Raw genomic sequence first — 26,542 nt, 5'->3', positions numbered from 1 at the left:
GTTTCTCTCTACCCCTGAACCATCTCCTGAAACAATCACTGTCTTATCAAACTCATGATTGGGTTCTAGGCTTGTGAGGGTTATGGGCTCTAAGGGTTAGACTACCCATGTCTTACTTGGCTTGCCTTTTAGAAGTGGCTTCTGCTTTCCTTTCCCTTGTGGGACTCTAAAATTCATATTTTTAACCATTATACCATGCTTTTTTTCTTTGAAGTTTTCCTAGATATTCTTTGAACAGAATCTGATCAGTTCATAACTGACTGATTCTAGTGACTGTGGATACCAAGAATTACAAGCAGTTTATTTTTTTTTTCAGAAGACTTCATAGGGTAAAATCTACCTTAAGATGTTTGATACTATAATATGATGTCAAGTGAAAAACAAAGGGCATAACTATAAATAAGGAAACTATAGAGGGGGGAATGGCAAGTCTGTGTCCCAAAGTAAAAAAATAAATAAGGAACAAATAAATAAGGAACAAGTATGATTTCACCTAGACCTTAAAGGATTGGTATTGCTATGACAATTGAGGCTTGCAGATTGATAGGAGTAAAATGAATAGGTGTTTCAGGTAGTAGAAGCCGCTGAAGCAAAGTTAAGGGTACAAGAAAGAACAAGATGTGTTTGGGAAAAATTGAAGAGTCTCGTTTAGCTGGTTGAACTGGTCATAGTGGTGATGGTCTGGAAAGAAATACTAAGGTCAGGTTGTGAATAACCTTGAATCTGTGAAAAGCTGTCAGTTGCAGCAGGTTCTGTTTAGAATAGCACTATGTAGTTGTTGTCTATTTACTTAATGGTTTAAGTACTTGTGTATTTAAAGAGATATTTGACTTTACTTATAGAATGCCAGTTAATGAAAACAGAGCGACCAAAGCCAAATACATTTATTATCAGATGTCTTCAGTGGACCACTGTTATAGAGAGAACATTTCATGTAGATACTCCAGAGGAAAGGTAAGAGACTTGTTTATTTATATTAGGTTAAAAAATAGTCTAAAGATGTGCTTGTAGCTGGATTATTATTTGTTAGATATAAATACATTTGCAGCGTGTTATACTTTATTGTTCTGTTTCTGTTGTCTTGCATGTTTAAGGGGGACTGGAAAATGATAAATCACCCTTGGACTACTTTAAAATAAACTTTTTCAGAGAAAACAGTTATACAAATATTTTTAAAACTTGAACACAATTATATACAAATTATCTTTTTATAATATTTACAGTTGATTATACTCAATTTTGAAATTCTGAATGAAATACAGTAGTAAATGGATTTAAGGAGCATTCCTGCCTGGATGCATATTAGCTTCAGTTGGTTGCCTGCAATATTACATTGAGAAGGATTCTGAGATTTGTGTCTTAAGTTTAGAATACTAGTAAATAATACGATCTGTTAATGTGACTGATTGTCTTGTCACTGACAGGAGCACAGCAGCATGATACGGATCAGCTCTATGCCATTCATGGGGCCATAGTTCCAGTCTTTAGATCTATACTGGTTTTGAACCTAATTCCCACTTTCTAGTTATATCTTAATACTCTTTTGTCTGATGGCTTGTTAATGAGTTAGGTCTGGCTACCCGAAGCACAAAGTTATTTTTCTACAGATGTTACTATAATATATTTGACCCTAATCAACAACTTTTTAAAGTAGGATGTTAATAGCCTTCTTTTCTAATGGATAACTTATTCTAACAGGCTTCTCTAAGAATTTAGTGAAAACAAAATAATCTCTTAAAATCCTAATAAATGATCAATGACAAAAAAGTTTTTGTTGTTTTTAAAATACTGTATATTGAACCAAGGGTTTTCACAGGCTAAGTGAGTGCTCTATCATTGAGCTACAGACCTAGCCCTAGCACTTTTTATCCAAAATTTTTATTTTAATAATACTTTCAATCATTAAATTGTGATTTGTCATTACTTTAGGGTATATAGAAAAGAAAAATACCAATTTGACACTGATAATAGTTTATTTATTTATTTATTTATTTAGTTTTTCGAGACGGGTTTTCTCTGTGTAGTTTTAGTGCCTGTCCTTGATCTCACGCTGTAGACCAGGCTGGCCTTGAACTCACAGAGATCCGCCTGGCTCTGATTTCAGAATGCTGGGATTAAAGGCATGAGCCACCACTGCCCCGGCTAGTTTATTTTCTATACATTTAATATTATTCTTTATTTTGCGGTGCATACAGGCTTGTGTGTCTCCCCTCCCCAATTTTCACTTTTGTTTATGTTGAACTTGATTCTTTTCTACCCTAGGCCTTCTGCACACGGAGTTCTTCATTTGCTTGTGCTCCACATAGAGCTGTAGTCATGATAATTCTAGTATCTTTTGGGTCTTAGTGTCAAGCAGCAGTTTTCCCCCAGCACTTACTTTGGTAGGCTAGTAATGTTCCTTGGCTGCATAGTTACATGGCTGTGTTTTCTTTTCTTTTTCACTTTACGTGTTTATGTATTTTGCCTGTATGCATGTTCATGTACCATTTATGTGTACTTCCCATGGAGACCTGAAGAGGGTTTCAGATCTCTTGGAACTGGAGTTACAGACAGAAGGTAGTTAGCTCCCCTGTGAGTGCTAGGAATCAAACCTGGGACTCGGGAAGAGCATCTGTAGATGAATTTTTAAACAGTTTTTTTTTTTTTAAGATTTATTTATTTATTTATTTATTTATTTATTTATTTATTTATTATATGGAAGAGGGTGCCAGATCTCATTACAGATGGTTGTCAGCCACCATGTGGGTGCTGGGAATTGAACTCAGGACCTCTGGAAGAGCAGTCAGTGCTCTTAACCTCTGAGCCATCTCTTCAGCCCTAAACAGTTTTATTAAATAAGAAACACAGAGCCAAATAAATGGGTGCAAGCCATAGAGATCAGAGCAATAGCCACCAGCTAATCCTAGCTCACAACGTCGCTGTAGCTTCCCAAGAGAGCTTCTTCCTGTCTAACCTGTGCCTTTATTGCCTTGCTGTTCTGCCTTCTCATTGGCTCTAAGCCCAGCCACATCACTTCCTAGTCACTGCCTGTCTATACAGACCTTCAGGTCTCTATGGTTGGTACTGGGATTAAAGGCATGTGTCATCACTCTTGGCTGTGTCCTTGAACACACAGAGACTGCCTGCCATGTGATCGGATTAAGGGTATGTGTTACTACCGCCTGACCTCTGTTTATGGCTGGCTATGACCTCTGATCTCCAGGCAAATTTTATTTATTAACATACAAATAAAATACTACATTTTAGCACAAATAAAATATCGCCACAAGCAGCTAGTGCTCTTAATCACTGAGCCATCTCTCTAGCCTTTCCCCAGTTTTTTAACCAAGTATATCATTACTATAACCTTTATTTGCTTTTATAACCTTGACAGCAAGGATCATTCATCAGTTGATAGACATTTATCTTGTTTTGTTTTATTTATTTTTCTTGAAAGTATTCAGCACACAGTTCAGGATGTGATGACAAAGTGCTTGCTAGATGATTGAATTAATGCAATGCTACCCTGTTATCATATTTCTCGGAAAGTGTTATTTTGAGTGAACTTTTAACATTCACTGAAGCTTGATTTGTTTTTGAGTTGTTGTTCCCAAACCTGAATCTAAGCCAGATCTTTTCAATTTGAGGTGGAAGGACTTAGACAGTGTCTTGTTCTGCAGTCCAGGTTGGCCTGAAACTTAACTGTGTTACCCAGGCTCACTTCAGACTGTGATAGTCCTCTGCCTTAACTTCCTGAGCGCTGAGATAGATAAGAGATAGATACATCCTTGAGCCTCTAAAATCCTTTGACTTTCCTGCAATATCAATCTACTCATCTGAAGAATCAGTTTTCACTTATATTTAAGGAAATGGGAATTAGTCTATTGTGTGTGCTGTTGGAGTATGCTTGTCCGCGTTCCCGAGGCATCTACTGTCTGGAGGTTTCATAGAGCTCTCATCCAATGTCAGCAAGGACTTAGAGGTGCTCAGGGTTAGAAATTCTCTTTGTAATATTCTGGCCCTAGTCTGAAATTCTTTTGTGTTGTAAACTAGATGGATCTCTCTAGTGTGTGCTATATTTATTTCAGTGGATAATAGAAGATTATGCATTTTTTTTCTATGTGGAGTCTAATGTCTCAGATCTTACTACTTCATTCTTTTTTACAATTATTAAATTATGTACATGTGTACGTGTGTGTGGAGGCTTTTAGATTTTCATTTTCTTTTTTGCCTTCATTTTTCTGTTGTCTTTAATAGTACTCTTAATTAGAAAACTTTAACTTTAGCTTGAAGCAATTTTCCATATTATCTTTTGTTGTCTAAATAAAAATGTTGTTAGATATTTTACTGCATTTTTGTTTTTAAAATTAAGTTTATGTTAACTTATAGTTGAAAACATAAAATTATACATATTAGTGGATACCATCTCATTTTAATGCATATATAAATTTTTATATCTCCTCAAACATTTATTTAAGATAATTCTTAGAATGCACAGTATATTCCTATCTGGTCATCCCACTGTTCACGACATGGTATAACAACTTCTCCAGCTGTACTCCTATGCACTAAGCAGCCTTTCCCCATCGTCTGTCCCTTCTCACAGTCTCTGTAGCCTTTGCCCGTCACTGTCCTCTCCTTTAGACTCCTCATATCCATGAGATAATGTCCTTTCAGGGCCCAGCTCTCTTAGCATAATGAGCTCTAGTTCCGTCCATGTTGCCTTAAAGGACAGGATTATTTTCTTTTATTAAGAGTAAAGAATATTCTACTGTGTGTGTGTGTGTGTGTGTGTGTGTGTGTGTGTGTGTGTGTGTATATATATATATATATATATATATATATATATATATATATATATATATATATATGTTGTATTTTCTTTATTCATTCATCAGTTGATAGACACTTAGGTTATTTTCACCTGTTGATTTGTGTGAATAGTACTACTATGAACATGGTCAAGCAATTGCCTTTTTGAATGGCCAATTTAATTCTTTTGGATAAATCCCAGAAATGGGATGGCTGGATCGTGGGGTAGTTTTTAAAGTTTTGAAGGATTTGCCATACTCCTTTTCATGACACTTGCCACTAGTACCACTACTAACACCTGCCATCATCTGTTTCCTTACTATAATGTCCTTTGCAGCAAGGTGTGAGATACAGTCTATGACTTGTATTTGTCTGATGATGGAAATGCTAAGAACAACCTTTGTATATCTGTGGATCTTTTTTATGGCCTTGGAGAACTGCCCATTTAATGTTTTTAATTGGATTACTTATTTGGTTTTTGTTTGTTTTGGCCTATTGAGTTGTAATAGTTTCTAATCAAAATTTTAGAACTTACCCCCTTTCTTTCTCTTTTGGGGAAAGGTGCATGGGGACACAGAGTTTCATTATGTCAAGGTATAGCTGTAGCTAGTCTGGAACTGGTTGTGTAGATCAGTCTGGCTTCAAACCTGGAGAATTTCTTTTAAACAAAACAAACAAAAACCTTTTCATGTATATATTTCTCAGACACTTTGACCCATTTCTTGGGTCTCATTTTCATTCTGCTGTTTCCTTTGCTTTACAGAAGATTTTTAAATCGGTGTTCATTTTGCGGTCTATACTTTTGGTGTTAGAGTCAAAGATCACTGCTAAAACAGGTGTCATGAAGATAGCACCTATGTTTCTTTTAGCTTTGTAGCTTTTAGTCTTTATTTTGAAGTATGTATGTGTGGTTTAAAATAAGATTCATATTTTATCCTTGTTCATATTGACACCCATTTATTCCAAAACTATTTGTTGAAGATGCTCCCCTTTTGGTTTATGTGGTTTTGGCACCCTTTAAAAGATGGCCATGTATGCATGGTTTTACTCTTCTATATCATTCTGTGTTTTTATTCAGGCTCCATAGTGTTTCAGTTACTGTGCCTTTAAAATTGTGTGTGTGTGTGTGTGTGTGTGTGTGTGTGTGTGTGTGTGTGTGTGCGCGTGTGTGCGCGCGCGCACGTGTGAATGTTCTCTTTGAGCATTTCATAAATGTATATGATTATTTTGATCACAACCACCCTACTCCCTGCTTCAAGTCACCATGGATCACCCTCCACTCTGTAACCCTTCCAAACTTCATGTATTCATTTTTAAAAAAGTAATTCATTGAATCCAATTAGTACCACCAATATGTTCATGGGTGTGGGGATATCTAATGCGGACCATTCTTCTGAAGACAACTGACTTTCCTTCCCCAGCAACCTTCAGTTGCCCAAGCTTCTCACCTGGATATGAGGCCTCATGATCTCCCAGTTCATGCTGTGGTGTTGACTGGCCTTATCTTATACAATCAGCCATCATTGCTGTGAGTTCATGAGTGCAGCAGGCCTGTCAGATCCAGCAGGCACTGTTCTCCCCATCCTTCCCTACTTAGGACTCTAACAATCTTTCTGTCCTCAATTCCTCATTGTTCTCTGAGCCTTACAGGGAAGGGGTGTGATATACCTGTCCCATTTAAGGATAAGCACTCCATCCATAGTCACTTATTCTCTACATTTTTGACCAACAATGAATCACTGTTTTAATGTCTGTCTTAGTTAGGGTTTCTATTGCTGCGAAGAGACACCATGACCACGACTTATAAAGGAAAGCATTTAGTTGGGTCATGGGGGAAAGCATGGTGGCATACAGGATAACATGGTGCTGGAGAAGGAGCTGAGAGTTCTACATTTACAAGCAGTAGGAAGAGAATGAGCTTCTAAGCCTTGCTTGAGCTTTTGAGACCTAAAAGCCTGCCTGTAGTGACACACCTCCTTCAATAAAGCCATACCTACTCCAATAAGGCCACACTTTCTAATAAAGGGCCACTCCCTATGGGCCTGTGGGGCCATTTTTATTCAAACCACCACAACTTCCATTCACTATAAAAAGAAGCTTTTCTTACGAAGACTGCTCTAATCTTTGAGTATAAAGATATGTTTAGAAGACAGTTGGATACTATGTCTGCTTAAACAAAATAACAATAATACATTCTCCCTTAGAGCCTGTGAGCCACCTGGCAATGGTCCTTGGCTAGGTTTACAGCAGCAAACATGAGTTCCCTCCTGTATAGTGGTCCTTCAATCCAGTCAGAAAGTAGTGGATTACTTCTGTAACATTCACATCACTATTGCACCTATGGGAATATCTTGTCAGAATGGTTATTGTAACTCACAGAATTCAGTTTGGAAAGACAGTTGTTGATTTTCTTTCCCAGTAGACTGCATTGTCCCTTTTAGTAACTGTGAAAGCTAGCCTTTAGGAAGGACTTCTAGGTTAGTACCAGCTTGATTTCTCCTTGTCCTGTCTGAAAGTTATGAAGTAATTATAAACATTCCTAACAGTTACATTGTATCTAACTAGGTCTGAAATTGTCCAGTGTTTCATATATAATGTCGAAGAATCATCTAAAATACATATACAGAAATTTAAGACAATGTGGTTAAAAATACAAAGACAAATATTCTATGGAATTAGATTCATAGGGGATACAGATAATAGAATTATTTTACAGTGATTAAAATTACTAAGCATGTATGTATGTATGCTTAAGGCTGGGGAATTTACAGAGAAATTATAAAAAAGAAACATAGTCTAAAACTGGTGTAAGACTTTTGTAATTCTGATTTCTAGTGAATGGTTTTAATTGTAAGTTAGGCCTCACATTAGTGAACCTGAAGACCTGTAAGAAGAGACTACCCAGCAGGAAGCACACAGAGATAGGACAGGAAGTAAAAACTGATAGTAGAATGGAGGGCAGATTATGCAATGAGGAGGTCTTAGAGATCATTGAACTTGAAAGTAATTTGAGAGAATGAGGCAGGAAGAATTTAAATTAACAGTGCATGAAATTTTTCTAGAATGTCTAAAGATACAATTCTACAGGGCCAAAAGTTCTACAAATACCAAGTGAGTTAAATACAAAGAAAATTCCTAGTCCAGTAAGATTGGTTTTTTGTTTTGTTTTGTTTTGTTTTGTTTGTTTGGTTTTTCAAGAAAGGATGTTTTAGTTATGGTTTCTATTGCTGTGAAGAGACACCATGACCAAGGCAACTCTTATAAAGGGAAACATTTAATTGAAGTAGCTTACAGTTCAGAGGTTTAGTTCATTATCATCATGGTGGGGGAGCATGCAGTCATGCAGGCAGACATGGTGCTGGCTACATCCTGATCAGAAGGCATCAGGAAGTGGTCTGTCTGTCACACTGAGTGTAGTTTGAGCATAGGAAACCACAGAGCCCACTTCCACAGTGAAGCATTTCCTCTAACAAGGCCACACCTCCTAATATTGCCACTCCCTTTGGGGGCCTTTTTCTTTCAAACCACCCCCCAGGGTTTCTCTGTTTAGTCCTGGCTGTCCTGGAACTTGTTTTGTAGATCAGGCTGGCCTTGAACACAGAGATAACGCCTACCTCTGCTTTCCAAGAGCTGGGACTAAAGGCATGTACCACTACCCCTGGCTGTCCAATAAGGTTGTTAAATACCACAGTGAATGAGAAAGATTTTTTTTTTCTTTTCCTCAGAGGAGCAACAGTTAGATCAAAAGGTAACATAACAATAGGAAAAGCTCATGAAGGAACCTACTGAATAAAATAGTAACTGGGGATAATGAATCATGCCCTCAGAGTGCTAAACCAAATAAGTGCCCCAAAACAACATGTTCCAAGAATGGAAGTAAAAGTAAAGTATTTCTAGTTAGAGGGGTCACTGAGATGGCTCAGTAGGTAAACTTTTAAAAAAAGCATCACATTTTAGGGGAAGAATTATATCAAATAGGTAGTATGTGTGCAAATAAAATTGAGTTGTAGTTTCAAAAAGCATTTAACTGAACTTCTTTACTTTCTCATTTTTAAAAAAAAATTGATTTTTTTAGATAGTAATTTAATTTTTTAAGACTTTCATAAATGTATTTTAGTCATATACACTTTTCATTCATCCACCAAACCCCTCCCAGGTTCATGTCTTTCTCCTCCATACTCACTTGTATTTTGTGCTCTCTATTCTTCTTTAGAAGGTACTATATAGCAGTAAATGGCCTGGTCCTCCGGCTGCTGTAGTCTTCCCACCCTCTTTTCCATGATGTTCTGAGTCTGTGCATAGGAATTGTATTGTAAATGTATTAATTGGGGTTGGGCACACAGTGGTCAGTTGTTCTCTGAATTTGAACGAGTTGTGACTTTCAGTAATAGTCTCCATCTGCTGCAAAGAGAAGTTTCTTTGACGAGGGGGAGGTGAGAGCTGCACTTATCTATGGTCCTAAGGATAAGTATTTAGAATGCACTTGGAGGAAAATAGTCATAGCAGAGTCTCCTAGGGTCCGTGACCTCAGCAGCCACAGATAGTTTGCTGAGTTTACAATGCAAGGCATAAATTTCCTAATATTGAGTAAACGTTAAGTCCAATTGGATGGCCCTTGTTTACTCCTAGAATATAAGTGCCACTATTGCACGTTTCAGAATATCTTGCAATTCTGGTCATTGTGATTCACAGGCATTACAGCTAAATAGGACTGTTGATTACTTTCTCATTCTGGCAGCTTGTATAGCTCCTTTCAGAACTATGAGAGCTAGTTCTCAGGGAGGGGGCTTCCATGTCTAAATCCTGTCTTAAGTGTGTAGTGTCTTTAGCAGCAGAGTTTTGCCTGCCTTTTCTGGAAGGCAGTGAAGGGCTACAGCAATAGCCTATATTATCTGGGGTCTCTTGGACTCCTCTTCTAGTAGCTCAGAAGGGGGTTTTCTGTACCTGGCACCAAGGTAGGGGTGTGTGTGTGTGTGTGTGTGTGTGTGTGTGTGTGTGTGTGTGTGTTAAACTTCCTTTTATTTATTCTTTGTGTCTTTTACATCATACACCTCAATCCCATTCATTTCCCTGTCTCTTTGTACCCACCCCAAATAAAATAAAATAAAATGAAATTTAAGAGATAAAAAGAAAAATCTAATCATGGAAGCTGCAGTGTCACACAGTCATGCAGTAAACCCTTTTGTCCATAGATCTTTACTTGCAAGTGTTCATTGCCACAAGTCTGGTTCGAGGCCTCTGGTTTCTGCTGCACTATCGATGCTGGGCCCTCAATGGGACTCCTCTTGGAGTTGTTGTTGTCGTGTTCTGGAGATCCTGCAGCTTTGGGTCTGCAGGACTGGCCCCTTCATGTGCTCCAGCAGATCATTGATAGGGTGGATGATGGGGTGGGCCAACTCATAACCCTGGTTCTGGGCCTGGGTTGTTGCAGGGTTGTTTAGCCCATCAGCTCTTTCCAGTCCTCACTACCATGGTGAGCTTTCCAGCGTTGGCCTGACTAGTTTACCCTTTGCATCTGTGAACCAGGAGCAAGGCCAATTTCCTGCTTTCACGCCCTCGGGATTGGCTCTCCCACACCTACAGCATCAGGGCCAGCTTTACTGTCTTGCCTAGGTGAGGTTTAGGGGCCACTCTCCTGAGTGCTGCAGCTGGTGAGGGGTAAGGGCAGCTCTCCAGCTCTTAAGATCTCAGGGCAGGCTCTTCCACCCTTTTTAGGCATGGGGGCGGGACATCTCTCCTCTGCCCTTGCCTCCATATGGTAATGAGGGGCGGGGGGAGGGGGGGTTGCAGCTCTCTTATGCTCATGTTCTTGGGGCTGGCTTACCTGCATGTATTGTCTCCTGTTCCTCCTCACCCCCTCCATCAACAGGATCAGCTCTGCTGTGCTGTCCACTTGAGGTGCAGGACCAACTTTCCGAGTATTGCAGCTGGTAAAGGGGAGGGTCAGCTCCCTCTCCCGCTGGAGGCAGTAGGGGCAAAGAAGAAGGGTGGCTTTCTCTTAGCCCTGTCACCACACCACAGACAGGGGAGGCAGTGCTAGCTGTGTCCTCTTATGCCCTCTGGGCTGGCTTCTGTACCCCTGTCTGCAGGGTCAACTCTACTGTGCTGCCCAGGCAAGGCAGAGGTCCTGTGCTCCTAAGTGCTTCAGCTGCTTCAGGTGTTGAGGGGTGAGGAAAGGAGGGCATTTTTCCCTTACCCACACCACCATATGGCGGATGAGAGGGGCAGGACCGGCTCTCTCTCATTCTTACCCTTCAGAGCCAGTTTGACCATGGCCCTGTGAACAGGGTCAGCTCTATTCTGCTGCCCAAATGAGGTGTAGGACTCGGTCCTGAGTGCTTCAGCTGGTGAAGAGCAGGACCAGCTCTCCCTAGAGTTGCAGCCAATTAGGGGTGAGGCCAGCTCTGTACAGCCCTATTAGTTCACCATAATAGTACCCTTCTGTACGGCACCACAAGGCACCGGGTGGGCCAATGTTTTCTCCTCAGAGTCTAAAGTATGAGTCTTCTTGGTCTACTCAGGAGTACTGTCACCACAAAGGGTAGCTTAAATTGTTTGTGTGTGTGTGTGTGTGTGTGTGTGTGTGTGTGTGTGTGTGTGTGTGTGTGTAATATCTATTTGTAGGCACATACATTTTGTGCAATAAGTGAACATCATATAAGTGCTACTTCTGACTCTAGGTCTGCAGCAAAAATGCTTTTAGGATTATTATCACCTAGAGATGATGGCAGAGAGGGTGGCTACACAGTAGACTATTTGTATTCATCTTATAAATTATAAAAGGTTTAATTTAAGTAACTTATCTTCTGTTAATGAGAAATTGTACTCATTTTTATAGAGAAGAATGGACAGAAGCTATCCAAGCTGTAGCAGACCGACTGCAGAGGCAAGAAGAGGAGAGAATGAATTGTAGTCCAACTTCACAAATTGATAATATAGGAGAGGAGGAGATGGATGCATCTACAACCCATCATAAAAGAAAGGTAGAAAATAATGACTTACTTCACTTCTAAATACAGTCTTAATATGCTGAAAACTGCTTCTGAAAAAGATGTCAGCCAATTTTCTCACTGCATTTATTACTTTGTGAACCTAAAGGACCTGTTGTTTAAAACCTAATAATGCACCAGCACTCAAATATTGAGTGTTTGTAGACTTATGAAGGAGTGCTGAGTGATGGACTTTAAAGATGACATTTTATCTTGTGGATAGCAACATTTTAGAAACTTGGAAATTAAATGTTTTCCTTAAGGTTAAATATCTTTGTGATTTATTCCCCTTGCCTTCAGCCTCATCAAAACTACCTATAAAAGTTTATTTCATAAATTATATTCAGGTGTGCAAAAAACAAATACTCAAAGTATTGCCAATTATGTTTTTCACTTGTTTAATTAACTAGTTGATTAATAAATTAATTAATTTTGCAGTGCTGGTATTTTAAACTATGGGGTATACAAATGTTCCTCTACTATAGAACTCTGCCATTTGGTGTTAGTATAGTGAGCAGAATTGCTTTTCATGGTAGATTTCCTGGATTCAAATCCTTTCCTTTCCACAGGCCTAGAGTCAGATCTATCTATCTGTGAACTTATTGAAATTATATAGTCACAACTTAGAGAATTAATTGACTATGTAAAGTTTTTTCTTTAATTAACATTCTGTACTTGATGACTATGAACATTTTCTGTCTTTTTATTTTTAATTTCCCCCTTATTTTATATTACATGCAAAATATGGATAGTTTGCTTTCAAGTGTATCTGTGCACCAAGTGTGTGCAGTGCCTGGGGAGTTGAGAAGAGGGGCATTAGATTCCCTAGAATTGGAGTTACAAATAGTTGTGAGCATCATGTGGGAATCGAACCAAAATTTTCTAGTAGAAGAGCAGCCCATGTGCTTAACTGCTATGTCACCTCTATATGCCCCTTTTCTGTCCTTTATGTAGCCGAATCTTCTCTTGTGTGGTTGTTGGTTTGAATATTTAGGTCATTATAAGTTGATTTCTTAGTCAGGAAAATGAACATAACCTATCTTTACCCATTTATTAAGATCAGAAATTTCCTTTTCCATGTATGTGTATAACTTGAAGTTTGACTGTGCTAATAAATTTGAATCAAGTTCCAGTTAATCTCGTCCTTTGAATTTTAAACTACTGCATTAAAAAGCAAGCTATACCAGCTCTACCCTGTTTAATTTTTCTGGAATTCTAAATATATGCTTAACAGATCAGTAAGATACTGTTAAGCCAGGAATTGAAAATGATGACTTTGTAACACTGTAAATTGATGTACTATATCCAATCAATGGAAGGATATTAACTATAAGTATGGACATTGATCAGCAATAATATTGAATAGACATACAGTTTTAAAAGGTAATAGTGGAAAATGTGAGGGTATTTTCTTGATAAGACTGGTTATAAATGATAACTGAATCATACTTTTTTCATAATTACTAAGTTGAATATAATTCTTCTTTATCACTAACCACTAATAAGTGTTTATTTTGTGTTTATTTTCCAGTAGGCTCTGAGGAGTACTTTTGCATATATCTTAGCCATTTAAAAGTCATTTGAGGTATAGACAGTTAATATGCCATTTTATAGTTGAGACATCTGATAATACAAGTTAAATATCATACTCAAATATCTAAATCTTTTAATTATACATTATATAACCTCACTGTGTAACATTTCTTTGGATCATACATCAGCAGAACGTTAATATTGTAAAATAGTGGTAGAACGTGAAGATCCCTGAATCCTAATGCATGGGTAGATCTCCTAACTCATCTTTTAGCTTCTTTATCTATCAAAATGGGGTAATTATTGTACCTAACTCATGTACTTGTGAGTCTTAAATTGAGGGGATATTTTGCATTTAAATATAGTAAGTATAAAGTCAGTGTTAATGATTGTAGTTAGTATCCTACTTTGTCTCATAAAAGTAATTGTCTTTCCATAGATTGTCTTAGAATTATTTACTGAAACTTGAGTTTAAAAATAAAAACTTAGCCGGGCCGTGGTGGCGCACGCCTTTAATCCCAGCACTCCAGAGGCAGAGGCAGGCGGATCTTTGTGAGTTCGAGGCCAGCCTGGGCTACCAAGTGAGTTCCAGGAAAGGCGCAAAGCTACACAGAGAAACCCTGTCTCGAAAAACCAAAAAAAAATAATAATAATAATAATAATAATAAAATAAAAAAATAAATAAAAATAAAAACTTGCTAGAATTTTTTTTCAGTGTTGGAGATTGAACCTAGGACCTCATACATGTTATGCAAATCCTCTACTACTGAGCTGTATTTATGGTTACTTTTTATTCTTTTAAATTTTTAGATAGGTTCTCACTAAGTTGTCTAGAGTGGCCTTGAGCCCAGGCTCTTTCCCAGATTGGATTTCACTTATAAAACCCCTGGCCCAGCTTCACAAGTAGCTGGGCGTACAGGTCTCTGCTACAGGCTCAGCTGATAGAAATATTTTTAATGTATTTGAGGCTCAAGGTCTTAACCATATATGATTCCCATTGTTTTTTTTTTTTTTTTTTTTTTTTTTTTGGGGGGGTTTTTTTTTCGAGACAGGGTTTCTCTGTGTAGCTTTGCGCCTTTCCTGGGACTCACTTGGTAGCCCAGGCTGGCCTCGAACTCACAGAGATCCGCCTGGCTCTGCCTCCCGAGTGCTGGGATTAAAGGCGTGCGCCACCACCGCCTGGCCCCATTGTTTTTTTTTATATATATATATAATTTTAAGTGTATGTAGTAATTTTAAATAAATTTAAATCACAGGAGTATAAAAAATGAATCTTTGTACCACTGGCTTCTCTGTAATAAGTCCAATAGTTTAAAGTGTCTAATATTACAGTTACATATATGATAACTAGATTTAGAACTGTTTCCTATATGTGCATCAGTCAACATGAAAAGAATTGTGATTTACATTTTTTAAAAAATTTTTGGACTTCAACCCTTTTGAAATAAACAAGTTTTCATACTTGGCAAAATACTTTTTTTTTTTTTTTTTGAAAATGGACAATACTATTCAGAGGACACTTAATGCTGAGAGTGGTCTTGACTTCTGCCTCTTGGCCATGCACAATTTGATTTGTTCCCAGAGTAGAGATTGCCAAAGTATTTGTTGAAACACCTAGGACTCTGTTGCCACAGTATTTGTCCAAGCACCAGGACTCTTGAAAAGGGAGACACTGCATAATGGAGAAAAGAGACAAGGTCTGACAATCAAATTTAAATATCCTTCTTTTTGAAGATGTTTCAAAGGAATGTGTATGATTTGAATATGTTTGTAAGGCTTTTTTTGTGTGTAGACACTGATTTCTTTGCTTAAAATGGCCAGTTTTAAGGGATTCATATTTCTGAAGATTATCCATGCCTCCATCTAGTGATGCTTTCTTCTGTGTCTCTGTAGATGTACGTGTGTATATGTGTGTGTGTGTGTGTGTGTGTGTGTGTGTGTGTGTGTGTGTGTTCTTCTGTGTATGTGTGTGTGTGTTCCTTTGTGTGTGTGTGTAGACATGTATACCTGCTATGTAGCCCAGGCTAGCTTTGTATCTATTATGGGCCTATAATCTTTGGGTAATAGGTTTGTATTGTCATGCCTAGCCTTTTAATTGCTTCTTCTTTTTTGTTAATCATTAACATTTTTATCATATCTTTTTTTGTATCACCAAAAGAAAAACATTTTGGAATAGCTTCTATTTCACTTTGCAAATATTAGGTAGTTTCTGCGTATGCCATTCTGAGCATGTACATTTGCTATAAAGGCCCTTTTAATTTGTTGACGCTCTGTCAACATAGATACATAACCTGTTTTTGGTGATATCATTTAGAATACTACTTAACTAATATTAGTTTCTGTGTAAATTCCTTTTTCAGAAGATTGACAAACTGACAGAAACTGAAATTCAGTTGAAGACTGCTATATTATTTTACTTTTTTTGCCTCTTGTCCCTAAAAATTGCAACCTTCAAGGATTGTGGTAACGTTTTATGTATGTTGCTTTTCATCTGAAAATATCACAAAGCAATTTACAAATTATTTTCCTATTTTTGTCTTCAAGACTTAGAGATAACAATAGTATTTAGTAATTGTGTGTATTAGTATCATTTTTAGTGGTTTTAGATGAAAAATAAAGAAGGTACTATATGCTATGTTGAACAATAAAATGAATTTTGGCTTGGTTACCAGATTTTACCTGTTTATTGCCATGAAAATAGCAGAAACAATAGCTATGTTATTTCATATGGTTTTGTTGCTAGATGGGCTGTTCTGCTGTTCCTGCACAGATCTTCAAACAATTTACTTTTGGCTGCCCATGTGCTGGCCTTGAAAAATCCAAAGAAAACTTTCTGTTAGGTCCCAGGGTTTGGTGTTGACTTTTGCCTTCATGGTTTCTGCACTTTCTCTCTGTGCATGTGGTATCTTCTCTTACAGGCTCTTGGTGTATAGTTCTTCCTTCAACAAGGTAACCTCAGCTTCCACACAGAAGGAAAGCCATCTCTTGAGAGTTTCTAAGAGAGAAAAAACTTTAAGTGCCATGTCTAAAGGCTGGCTCTGGAACTGGCATAGACTATTTGATCAAATAGTTTAAGGAGCCATGAATTTGAAAGAGAGCAGGAAGGTACAAGGAGGGGCTGGAAAGTGAAAAGGGAATGGGGAATTTGTGTGCTTACTTACTATTAAAAATGCCACCGGGGGGGGGGGGTCAGGATCATGATGGGAAATCTACAGAGACAGTTGAACCAAGCTCACAGGAACTCATGAACTTTAGATTGACAGCTGTGGATCCTGCATGGGACTGGACTAGGCCCTCTGCATACAGGAGAGAGATGTATAGCTGGGTCTGTTTGAGGGCCCCTGGCAATGCGCTCAGGATCTATCCCGAGTGCATGAGCTGGCTTTCTTGACCCTGTTACCTATGGTCGGACACTCACCCTTGATGCAACAGGGAGGGGCTTGGTCCTGCCTCGACTGAATGTACCAGGCTTAGCTGTCCCCCCATGGGAGAACTTACCCTTTGGAGGAGGGGACTAGAGGTAGGTCGAGAAGACAAGGACGGGGGTGGGGGCCGTTCAGGAGGAGGGATGAGAGAGGGATCTGTGGTTGGTATGTAAAATGAATAAAAAAAAATTTAAAAAGAAAAAATTGCCAATCAGATAGAGACTGAGAGTTGGGGAGGGAGGAAGTGAGAGGAAGTGGGTGAATATAGGAAAGAGATGGACTGCTGCTTGGTGGCAACAAGACGGTCATATTTGGGGTCTCATAGTTTGGTCCTTATCCTCTGAGTTTTTAAATCTGTTAGTTAAATGAAATATGTCTAGCTATCTATCATTTTTCTAAATGACTGTAACTGTTTTCCACATATGTGCATCTACATTTGATTTATAATTGAATCAATAAGTATATGTTATTTTTTCCTGCTCTCTTTTTGACATTTACTTTTCCTTTGAACTAGATGTGTTAAGACATTATAATTTGACATTTGGTTAAAATTACCCAAATTATAGGCAAGTGATACTAAAATTGAATGTAGCCATTCATTTATGAAATATTTAAAATGGTTTTTAATGTCAGAGTGATTCTGGCCTCAAGAAGTGAATTGAAGAATATTTTTCTCATTCCGGTTTTCAAGAAGAGTTTGCAGAATTGGTAGCATTTTTTTCTTTAAATGTTGTGGACCTTTCCTTATTGTAAAAAGTTTTCGTACAAATTCAGTTCTTCTATAGGGCTGTTCAGCTTATCTTTTACTTTGTCAGTGGGCTTTTACTGTTTGTGATGTAAGTCATTTGCTTACTTCATGTCAGTGTCAATTTTACTGGCATAAAGCTGTTTATTCTCTTACGGTCCCTTTAATACCTGTAGGTTTTGTAGTGATGTCACCTTTATCATTTCATGTTGATAATTTTATTTTTGTGTCTATCTTCCTGATCAATGGCTGGAAATTGACACTTTCTTTTGTTCTTTTCTCCTGTTTCTTTGAAAAATCCTTCTTTGCTTGTGTTTTAAAATGTTTATGTGTGCGTTCTTAGATATCACTTCTTTTGAGGTAGCACTTAATTTAAAAAAAAGCCTGAGAACTGGAAAATACTTTTTAAAAACCTTATTTTATTTTTAAAAAATGTTCTGTCAGTTAACTAATAATTTGACTGATGGAGAAATTCTAGGTTCAAAATAATTTTTAAAAACTCTGAAAACTCCATTATTTTCAGTATTTAAGGTTGCTCAAGAAACAACCAATAGTAGTAAGTTTTTTTTTAAATTTGAAATTGGTCTAGAAATTAGTAGGATCAATATCGAGTTTACAGAGTTTACAAGTATTACAAGCAGACTAACAATAAATTGTGTCAACTATTTGATTGTGGTTTTCTACTTTATATTTTTCAGACAATGAATGATTTTGACTATTTGAAACTACTAGGTAAAGGCACTTTTGGAAAAGTAATTTTAGTTCGAGAGAAAGCAAGTGGAAAATACTATGCTATGAAGATTCTGAAGAAAGAAGTCATTATTGCAAAGGTAACTTGAGTCAAAGCTTTTTAGTATCAACATATATCTGTGCACATTCTTGTAAATGGTATAGAGATTTCATGAAGCAATCAAAACATTGAGTTTAAACTATTACCTGTTAGTAGACAACAGTGTTCATTTTAAGGTTTTCAGCAGTGTATAGTATTATGTAAATTTTAGTGAAGCTGTTTTTTTCCATTGAGGAAATATTTCATTTGTTAATTTGAAGGAATGTTTTAACTATATATTTATGATCCACATCACTAATTACGTTAGTGTTGCTTTCACTATTTTTCCATTATGTGTATGTGCCATATCAATTTCATTCCCCATTCATCAGTTGATGGACATGTAGGTGGTGTTTATTTCCTAGCTATTATGCATAGAGCAGCAGTGAACATGGCTGAGCAGAACCTGCGGAGTGGGCTGTTGTCCTTTGGTCATATGCCAGGAAGTGGTATATGTGGGTCGTATGGTAGGTTTGTTTTTAGCTTTCTGGGAACTCTACCACAATGATTTCCAGAGTGGCTAGATCAGCTTGCAACCCCACCAACAGTGAAGGTGGGTCCCCCTTTCCTTACATTCCCCCACCTTTTTTTTTTTTTCCATTTGTTTTGTTGATCTTTGCCGACTGAGATTGGTAAGATGAAATTTCAAAGTTGTTTTGATTTGCATTTCCCTAATTGCTAGATAGTAAGAATGTTTTTGAGTGATTTTTTTTTTTAAGCCACCCCCACCCTTATTTTGAGAACTTTTTGTTTAGATCTCAGGTCTCTTTGTTTGTTTGTTTGTTTTTGAATGAGTCATTTGTTTTTATACTCTTTGTTTTTGAATTCTTTATATATTCTGGGTATTAATCCTCTGTCAGATGTAGAGCTAGCGGAGATTCTGTTTTGTGTCCTCCTCTTCACCTGGTTGGTTGTTTCTTTAGCCATGCATAAGCTATTTGGTTTTATGAAGTCCCACTTATCACTTGCTGCCCTTAACTCTTGGGCAAAAGGAGTATTCCGAAGTCCTTTCTGTACCTGTGTCCTGTAGGTGCTGCCTGTGCTTTCTTCTAAGAGTTCCAGTGTTTCAGGCTTACAATTAAGTCTTTGAACCATTTGGAAACAGTTTCTGTGCAAAGATGGGGGCTAATTTCATTCTTCTGCATGTGGACATTCAATTTTCCCAGCACCATTTATGAAGATGCATTCTTTTCTAGAGCATGTTTTTATCATCTTTGTCAAATATTAAATGGCTGAAGTTACATGTATTCATGTTTGAATTTTCAATCCTGTCCCAATGTCCTATATGTTTGTTTTTATGTCAGGACAATATTTTTATTACTGTGGTCCTGTAATATATCTTGAGATCTGGAATGGAATCCCTCCAGAATGGAATCCCTCCAGAATGGAATCCCACCAGAATTGTTTGTTTGTTTGCTTGCTTGCTTGCTCAGGATTGTTTTGTCTATACAGGGTGTTTTGTGGTTTCATATAAATTTTAGGATTTTTTTTTCTCTTTCTCTGAAGAGGAGGTGGAGATTTTGATTGGGATTGAAATTTATAAATACCTTTGATGGAGTGGTAATTTTCACACCATTAATTCTACCAATTCATAAGCCTGGGGTGCCTTTCCATTTCCTAGTGTCTTTATCTCTTTCTTCAGAGGTTTAAAATATTTATTGCAAAGGTCCTTCACCTCCTTGGTTAGGTTTATTGCTAGATTGTGGTGGTATTGTGTTCACCAAAATATTGTGTACCTTAATAAACTTACCTGGGGTCAGAGAACAGACAAGCCACTAGTTAGTCAGTGATAGCACACGCCTTTAATCCTAGCATTCCAGAGATAGAAATCCCTCTGGATCTCTGTGAGTTCAAGGCCACATTGGAAATAGCCAAGCATGGTGACACACACCTTTAATCCCAGAAAGCCAGCCTTTAATCCCAGGGAGTGGTGGTAGAAAGTAGAAAGATATATAAGGTGTGAGGACCAGAAACTAGAGGCATTTGGCTGGTTAAGCATTTGGCCTGGTTAAGTTTCAGGCTTTTGAGCAGTAATTCAGCTGAGACCCATTCCGGATGAGGACTCAGAGGCTTCCAGTCTGAGGATACAAGACCAGCTGAGGATCCGGCAAGGTGAGATAGCTGTGGCTTGTTCTGTCTCTCTGACCTTCCAGTACTCACCCCAATAAACGGCCTCGGGTTTGATTTTATTAATAAGAACTTTGAAGATTCCTGCAACACTAGATATTGTATTTTCTTTGAGGTTGTTGTGAATGGGAGTAGATCCATGACATCTTTTTCTGTATATTTGTTGTTGATGTATAGAAAAACTGTTGATGTGTACAAGTTGATCCATTATCTTTCCACTATTGATGAATTTATCATTTCTAGAAGGCTTCTGGTAGAATTTTTGGGATCTTTCATATATAGTGTCATGCTGTGTGCAATGCAAATAAGGATGATTGATTTTAACTTTTTTTTTTTTTTTTTTTTTTTTGGATCTTTAATTTTCTTCTTTTACCTGATTGCTCCAGCTAGTACTTCAAGTGCAGTGGAGGAGTCGGGAGAGTGGACATCCCTGTGTGATTTCTGTCTTCAGTGGGGTTGACTTAGGTTTTTTCTCCATTTAGGTTGCTGTTGACTATGCGTTTCTTATTTATAGCTATAACTCTTAGTTAGGGTTACAGTTGCTATGATAAAATACCATGATCAAAAAGCAGGTTGGGGAGGAAAGAGGTTTCTTTGGCTTATACTTCCACATCATAGTTCATTGTTGAAGGAGTCAGGACAGGAACTCAAGTAGTGCTGGTTCCTGGAGACAGGAGCTGATGCAGAGGCCATGAGGGGCATGACTTACTGGCTTGCTCCACATGGCTTGCTTAGCCTGCCTTTTTATAGATCCCAGTATCACAGCCAAGGGGTGGCCCCACCCACAATGGGCTGAACCCTCCTACTTCAATCACTAATTAAGAAAATGTTCCATAAGTTTGCCTACTCCCCAATCTTGTGGAGACAGTTTCTCAATTGAGGCTCCCTTCTCCCTGGTGAGTAACTTGTGTCAAATTGAAATAAAAACTAGCCAGGGCAGTAGCTTTTATTATTATGAGGAGTAATATCGCCTCTAGTCCTGTTTTTTTTATAGGACTTTTATCGTGAAGCCACATTGGAGTTTATCAAAGGCCTTTCTGCATCTATTGAGATGATCATATGTTTTTTTTTTCTCATCTTTAAGTCCATTATGAAGTTTGTTTATGTTTTTGTTGGTGTTTTTGTTGTTGTTTTGTTTGTTTGTTTTTGAGTGAGGGTTTCTCTGTCCTGGAACTGACTTTGCAGACCTCAAACTCAGAGCTCCACCTGCCTCTGCCTCCCAAGTCCTGGGGCTAGAGGAATACTCCAACACTCCTGGCTACATATTTTGACTTTCTGTGTATAAGCCATCCTTACATATCTCAAAGCCAGCTAGGCCACAGTTGATAATCTTTTTGCTATTTAGGTCTGTATTTGGTTTGTAAGTATTTTATTGAGCTCTTTTTGAACCTGTATTCATTAGGGATGTTGGCCTCTAGTTTTCTGTTTTTGTTGTGTCTTTGCCTGGGTTTGGTATTAGAGTGATATTGGTCACATAGAAGCTGGGAATGCTTCTTCTGTTTGTATCTGTTTGAATCATTTAGAAAGGATGTAAGTCCATCTGCGCCTGGACAGTTTTAGTTGGAAACTTGTTTGTTTTTGCTTTTTCAAGACAGGGTTTCTCTGTGTAGCCCTGGCTGTCCTGGAACTCAGATCCGCCTGCCTATATGTCCTGAGTACTGGGATTAAAGGCATGTGCCCCTCCACAGGAAATCTTTTTTATTAGTATTTTAATCTCCTCATTTGTTATGGGTCTGTTGAGGTTGTTTACTATTTGGCTTAATTTTGATGGTTTGGCTGAATCTACAAAGTCATCAGTTTCTTTTAGGTTTTCCAACTTAATGGAATACAGATTTTTAAAGTATTCCTTTATCTTATTGAAATTCTTTGGTATCTCCTGTAATGTTTCCCTGTTCATTTCTGATTCTATTCATTTGAATCTTCTCTTTCTTTCTTTTGATTAGTTGGGCCAAAGGTCTGTCCACTTTTTTTTTCTATGTTCTCAAAGAACTAGGTCTTAGATTCATCAATTCTTGATATTGTTTTATTTCTATTTCATTACTTTCTCCTTTTTCCTTTTATTTCCTGTCGTCTGCTGGGTTTAGATTCAGTTTGCTTTTGTTTTTCCAAGTTTTCTGAGTTGCATCATTAATTAATTAATTGAATTTTTTGTGCTCTGAATTTTTTAATGTAGGCCCTTAGAGCTATATGCATTTCTCTGATAGGACTGCTTTCAATGAGTCCTACAGGTTTGTGTTGTGTTTTCTCTTTCATTTAGTCCCAGGAAAATTTTTCTTTCCTTCTTGATTTTTTATTTTATTTTATTTTTATTTTTATCATTCAGTAATGGGTTGTGTATTGACTAGAAATTTGCTGTCAATTTTAAGTTTTATTGCATAATGATCACATGATACTTGGTGTTATTTCAGTTTTTCTGAATTTGTAAAGATTTGTCTGTGTATCAGGTCATACTGGTACACATAATTTTTTAAAAGAATTTTAGAGAAGCTTCTGTGTGTTGCTGAGTAAAATGTATATCTTTTGGTGTTTATTTAGAATATTCTATAGATATCTGTTAAGGCTATTTGATATGTAATGCCATTTAATTCTGACTTTTTTCTGTTCATTTTTTGTCTAGATGACCTGTCTACTGGAGAAAATGGGGTATTGAAATCATGAACTATTCAAGGGTTGATGTTAATCTGTGTCTTTAAATCTAATAATACTTTTTTTTTTTTTAATTACGTGAACTGGAGTGTGGTGCATATATATTTGGGATATTTGGTTAACTGTTACCTTCATTAGAAGGTAACATTAGATAGATGAAGTGTCTATCTCTTCTGATTACTTTTAGTTTGAAGTCAGTTTTGTCAGTTAGGATAGTTATGCCTACTTACTTCTTGGTCCTATTTGATTGGAATTCTTTTGTTCATCCTTTTACTCTAAGGCAGTGCCTATCTCTTAAACTAAGATGTGGGCCTTGAGAAGTGGCTCAGAAGTTAAGAGCACTGGCTGCTTTTCCAGAGGACTCAGGTTCAATTCCCAGCGCCACATGGCAGCTCACAACTGTCTGTAACTCCTCTTCCAGGGTATCTGACACCCTCACACAAACATACATGCAGGCAAAACCCAATGTACAGAAAATTCAAATAAATAAATTATAAAACTAAGATGTGTTTCTTGTAGACAACAGATAGATGAATTTTGTTTCTTAATACATTCAGCCATCCTTTGTTATTAATTGGATAATTGAGGCCATTGATATTTAAAGTTATCATTGAAATGTGTGTGTTGATCCTAGTCATTGTGGTGTTATATTTTGGTATTGTTATTTATGTTCTCAGTAGAACTTGCTTAGTAGTTAGTCTTCTGTAGCTAGAGTTTTCCTGCCTTGCCCACAGTCGGGACAAATCTTTGTCATCCGCCAGTCCCACAGCTGCTCAGACCCATCCAAGCAAACACAGAGACTTATATTGCTTACAAACTGTATGGCCGTGGCAGGCTTCTTGCTAACTGTTCTTATAGCTTAAATTATTCCATTTCCATAAATCTATACCTTGCCATGTGGCTGGTGGCTTACCGGTGTCTTCACATGCTGCTGGTCATGGCGGCAGCTGGCAGTGTCTCTCTGCCTCAGCCTTCTGCTTCCCAGAATTCTCCTCTCTCCTTGTCCCACTTACTTCCTGCCTAGCCACTAGCCAATCAGTGTTTTATTTATTGACCAATCAGAGCAATTTGCCATACAGACCATCCCACAGCACTGTCTTCAGTCCCATGGCTATGTTCACTTCTTGGTTCAGCACTAGATATTTCTTCCTGTATTTCCTTTAGGTTTGTTTGTTGGATATAAAATTTTAGGCTACTCAGATCATGGAACATTTTATATCTCCTTTAATTATGACAGATAGTTTTGCTGGACATAGTATTTATTTTAGGTTGGCTGTCATAGTCTTTTAGGACTTACAGGCTCTTCTGGCTTTCAAAGTTGCCATTGAGAAATCAGCTGTTACTCTGATAGATTTTCCTTTATATGTGACTTTCTCCTCCTGCAACTTTCAATACATTTTCTTCATTAGGTATACTTAGTGTTTTAAATGTGATATGCTAGGGGCGTTTTCTTTTCTGGTCTTGTCTATTTGTTGTCCTGTGTCTTTTTTTGCATTTGTGTCTTTCCTTAGTTTGGTGAAATTTTTATCTTTAATCTTGTTGAAGATCTGGTCTATGTCATTTACCTGGGATTCTTCTCATTTATTGCTATAAATAGAATGTTTAGTCTTTTCATGGTGTCCCACATTTCCTGTATGTTCCTTTTCTGTGTTTTTTAAAAAAAAATTATATTCTTCATTTATTTGTTCCAGTTTCTCTATTTCATCTTTGAGGACTGATATTTTATCTTTTGCTTGGTCCATTCTATTTATAAGGTTGTCCTTTGAGTTTTCTATCTGGGTTCTTGGTATTTTCTTTTCATCTTCATTTCAGCTTGAGTCCTCTTCAGTGTTTCTCTTTATTGAACTTCATTTTAAAATTCTGGATTGTTTTCATCATTTCTCTCAGCCTTAGATTTATGTTTCCTTAGGTATCACTCATGCATTTGTTTTAAGTTCTTTTCTTTTTAAATTCATTGAGCTGTTTATTTCTTTCTTCTTTAAGTTCCTTGAAATATTTAATGAAGTTCATGATTTTTGTTTTGTTTTGTTTTGTTTTGTAATTCTTTGACCTGGAGTTCATCTAGGTAATTTTCATTGGCACACATTTTTGAAGGATGGATGGGTTTGGAGGCAGGGAGACATTGCCTTAATCTTTCATACTGTTTGTGTTTGCAGTAAGATCTAGACACGTGGGCTTCTGTTGTTAGTTCTGTGTCTAACATGGACAGAGAAGGTTGGGACAGAACAGAGGATGTGCAGATCCAGTTAGGCCTAGAGGGTAGAAGTGGCTTAGGTGGAATGCAGTCTTGTTGACACAGGGAACTGGAATGGTGTGTCAGATGTACATCATAGTCAAAGCCTAGAATGTGGAGGTAGATCTAGGGTTGAGAAAGGTATATGGGGGAGAGGATCAGACAGACTCATTGGAATAGACACTGGAAAATGATATGCAGGATCTGTCTAAGTAGAGAGGTTGTATATGGTGTGGGAAGAGACTGTGGGTGAGGCAGGGTGGGTCCTGCCTAAAACCTAGTGGTGGAAGGCTGTACAGGTAAGGATGGCAGAGTAGGCCTGAGCAGTGGGTGGGGGCCAAGGCTAGATCTCTACATGGTTGGGGGAAGGTGTGTTGAGGGAAGGCTCATAAGGACTCAGCTGGAGACTGAAGAAGGATGTGTAGGATCAGGCTGGTTGGAGAGATTAGATATGGCCATTTGTTGAAATTTGGGATAAACACTTTAGTTCCTTCTAATTTCTTTGTGTGTGTGTTCTATAGTAGTTTTCTTTATAGATTCTAGGGTAATTATAATTACTATTTTGAAGCCAGAATATTCAGACTTAGAAACATTTTGATAATGTACAAAAACTTTTTCAATAGACTTATCTTTGTCACCTCTCAGTTATTACTGTCTTTAAATTACACTTTTTTATATTATGTGAATGTATTTATTTCTTGATATTTAGAAAAACACAAAGTGACACTGCAATCCAAGATAATAACTTCTCTGGTGTATTATTTCACACTCTTGACCTTTATTAGAGGTCTTTATTTCTTCATACAGCCTCAAGTTACTGTCTAATATTCTTTGATTCCACACAGAAAGATTCAGCTTTGTCATTTAGTATAGTGCAGCTTTAGGGGTAAAGTAGCTCACTCAGTTTATGGCGTATCTCAGAGACGCCATAATTTAGGCTTGGTTCAGTTTTTCAGCAAATGTACTGTCAGCTGTGCTGTAATTTTTCTTCTGAGTGCTCAACTTTGGTTTTGAGTTTCTTTCATTAATTTATTTTTTAGCTTGTTTTTATGCTCTTTGACATATTTTCATCCTTTGACTATTATAATCTCTCTCCATTTTTAGCAAGTAGGAGTAGATAGTAAAGCATACAGAGTATTCATTTATTTTTATGAGAATAGGTAGCTAAGTAAATCCCACTCTTACTCCTAGACTGTTTTTATAATAAAAATAGAAATGCCCTTT

The 26,542-nt window shown here is 37.4% G+C and overlaps 1 protein-coding gene across 7 annotated transcripts in view; it reads left to right on the top strand.

The window, feature by feature from the left end:
• Akt3 (AKT serine/threonine kinase 3) overlaps positions 1-26,542 on the top strand; it is a 277,083-nt gene that overhangs the window by 154,784 nt on the left and 95,757 nt on the right. For 6 of the 7 annotated variants that reach the window (XR_013043548.1, XR_013043547.1, XM_076548297.1 and 3 more), the window contains exons 4-6: positions 843-954; positions 11,630-11,774; positions 18,182-18,313. Coding sequence is in view for 5 of the 7 variants with exons in the window: in XM_076548297.1 (XP_076404412.1) it covers positions 843-954; positions 11,630-11,774; positions 18,182-18,313 (389 nt within the window). In the remaining 2 variants the exon portion in view is untranslated. The remainder of the gene's footprint in view (positions 1-842; positions 955-11,629; positions 11,775-18,181; positions 18,314-26,542) is intronic. The other variant, XM_076548299.1, reaches the window with a different exon arrangement.

Source organism: Peromyscus maniculatus, chromosome 11 (assembly GCF_049852395.1).
Source record: "Peromyscus maniculatus bairdii isolate BWxNUB_F1_BW_parent chromosome 11, HU_Pman_BW_mat_3.1, whole genome shotgun sequence".
NCBI lineage: Eukaryota > Metazoa > Chordata > Mammalia > Rodentia > Cricetidae > Peromyscus > Peromyscus maniculatus.
Note: the sequence above shows the minus strand (reverse complement) of the source record. Positions and strands in the feature narration are given on the sequence as shown.